This window comes from Trifolium pratense, linkage group LG7 (assembly GCF_020283565.1).
Source record: "Trifolium pratense cultivar HEN17-A07 linkage group LG7, ARS_RC_1.1, whole genome shotgun sequence".
Taxonomy (NCBI): domain Eukaryota; kingdom Viridiplantae; phylum Streptophyta; class Magnoliopsida; order Fabales; family Fabaceae; genus Trifolium; species Trifolium pratense.
The window spans coordinates 10,191,701-10,194,378 of NC_060065.1; the positions used below are offsets into that span (position 1 = coordinate 10,191,701).

Here is a 2,678-nt window from a genome sequence, read left to right on the forward strand (position 1 = left end):
TGCAGAAAATTGAACTTTCATTGATATACATGGTTTATATACAAGTTACAGTGTGGTAAGATAAAAAAAAAAAAAACAAACATTAAAAGCATACTCGTTTTTCAACCTCCAATCAGCTTTTTTGCTCATCAGGGTGACATCTTCCAAGTAACTCAAATTAGTAGTAAAAATTTACAATTGCAAACAAAAGATAACATTGAATTATCTTAGACAAAAGTTTCACAAAATTTTCCATCCATTCTGTTCTGAACAGCCTTCACAGCAGCAACTCGAGCAGCTGTGGCAGCCTTGTTTGCAGCGATCACTGCATTGTTAACTTGGTCTTCGACCCGTTTAAGGTTAATCGCATTCTCAGCCGTTTTCCTAGCAGCCTGCAACCAAAACTCACATGTAAGTAATCATAAATAAAAACACCAACATTTGCAAAGGGCTAAAATCAATAAGCTAAACCAACCAACAAACAAATGTTAATAACAAACAAGCACCTGAATCGCTCGAAGGACAACATCAGTTAGTGGTGGCAAAGGATGCTTGAGGTTACCAGCATCCCATTCGCCACATCTTCGATCACCATTTCGAAAAGTATATGAGCCAATACCTTGTCTACGACCCTCATGCCATGCTCCTTCATAACAATGTCCATTAGCAAAATGGTAGACCCCAAATCCATGAATTTTGTCTCCAAAATACTCCCCTGCATATCTATCTCCATTTCTGCATCCAAATAAACCATAACACTTAGAAAAACAGGTTTCAAAACTACATCCAAAATCAGCTATTAGACTATATGCCTGTTTCCTGGTGATTCTGTCAAACTCACTGCGAATCCAAACATACACTATATAGTGCTAACGCCCCATAAAACAAAATATGTTGATTACAAGAAAGAAATGCCAATTAACTACATCCAGAATCAGCAATTAGACTATAATCACTATATGTATATTTGTAATCGGTCACCGTGATTCTGACTAACTCACCGTGAATCCAAACATACATTACATATCATCTAGTAAAACAAAAAATGCCAATTATAATCAAAAGCCTATACAACAGTACAATTAATAGAACAAGACACAAAATCAAACACAAACATAACATAACATAACATCTAAGAATGAAACAATTGAATTCAATATCAAACCAAAATATATAGAATAACAAAAAAAAAAAGAGAGTAAGTAACTGACCTAAAATGGTAACAACCAAGACCATGTTTAACACCAAGCTTAAACTGACCAACATAAGTGCTAGCATCAGAACAAGTTTGAAGACCCATACCATGACTTTGACCATTACACCATTGACCAGAAAAAGAATCACCAGTATAGAATCTATAAACACCATAACCATGTCTCATTCCTTTTCTATATTGACCCTTATAACGACTCCCTCTAGCCCAACTCTCAATTCCATAACCATCATATCTTCCATCAATCCAATCACCTTCATATCTTCCATTCACAAAGTAATTGTAAACACCACTCCCATTACTTCTTCCTTTATGAAATTCACCTTCGTAAAAATCACCATTACTGTAAAATTCAACACCTTCTCTAACACTCTTTTTCTTCGTTGTTGTTGTTGTAACTGTTTTTGTTGAATCACCGATGAACCATTGAACCGGTTTTGATTCTGACGATTTCGATAACCCGAACCCGACCCGTTTCACGTTAATTTCCCACCACTGCTTGAAAACTGAAATTCCGTGGTTGATTAAGCCTTTGTTCTTTGAAGCGAAGTAAAGCGCAACGGCGATGAAAATCAACGCGAGTAAGAGATTCTCTGAGGTAGGTACCTCGTCACTCCCGAGGAAGGAGAAGTAGAAGAAAAATGAACACGCGCCGAGGAAACCGAATGAAATAACAGCGATAACCGGAGCGGTTATTCGGGTTGACCCGGTTCGGTTTTGGGGTTTCTTGATTTTCTTTTTGTTGTTTTTGTCGTCTTCTTCGTCGTAGTAATCGTTGATTGAAGTAAGGCTTTGAAACGATGATCGAATTGTTGGTGAAGAAGTGAGATTGAGAAGAGAGGATTGTGTTCTTGTTAGCTTTGATTGACTCTTCTGAGATGTTGTTGTTTCCATTTTAACTAGATCTTCTTCTTCTCCGGTACCGGAAAATTGTTGTTACGTTTCCCGCCGGTAACATTTCACGCCGGAGAACAGAATCATTCAAATCAACTGAACTCAAATTTTGAACTCAACTATTCCAAACCTGAACGGTTTTTTTCTTTTCTTTTCTATTAATTTCTTTTTTAGGAAAAAAAAGAAGAGAGAGAAAAAAGAAAAAGGAGAGAGAGAGAGAGAGAGAGAGAGAGAGAGAGAGAGAGAGTTGAGTTGGTCGATGGTGGAAACAAAAGGAGGGAGGAGTGGGTGCCGGTTTTGGTGTATTTAAAGACCGAGTAATGAGGGAGCTAGATTTAATGGAGGCCGTTCGATGGAGATCTGACGGTTGGATTAGGATATAGGGTTTGTGGCCGTTGGATGGATATATGGTCCCAGTGTTGATGGGAAGATACTGTCGTTGGATCTGGGTTGATTTTGGGTCGTGGGTTTTTTGCTTATTACTGTATTACTGTAGCTGCCGGCACGTGCTGTTAGAGTTTTTATCATGTGACTGGTGCGGCTGAGGTTAATTTTAGCACATAGATTAATGAGTAATTAATGATCGTTAATT

The 2,678-nt window shown here is 37.8% G+C and overlaps 1 protein-coding gene across 1 annotated transcript; it reads right to left on the reverse strand.

Annotated features, from left to right (window-relative positions):
* On the reverse strand, nt 1–2,367 carry LOC123896864 (MORN repeat-containing protein 1-like). The gene is made up of 3 exons (XM_045947276.1): nt 1,191–2,367; nt 486–714; nt 1–371 (listed from the first exon to the last, which is right to left on the reverse strand). Exons 1-3 carry the CDS (start codon nt 2,084–2,086, stop codon nt 207–209), a joined length of 1,290 nt encoding a protein of 429 aa, XP_045803232.1. The 5' UTR covers nt 2,087–2,367; the 3' UTR covers nt 1–206.
* Between the last annotated feature and the right edge of the window lie 311 nt (nt 2,368–2,678).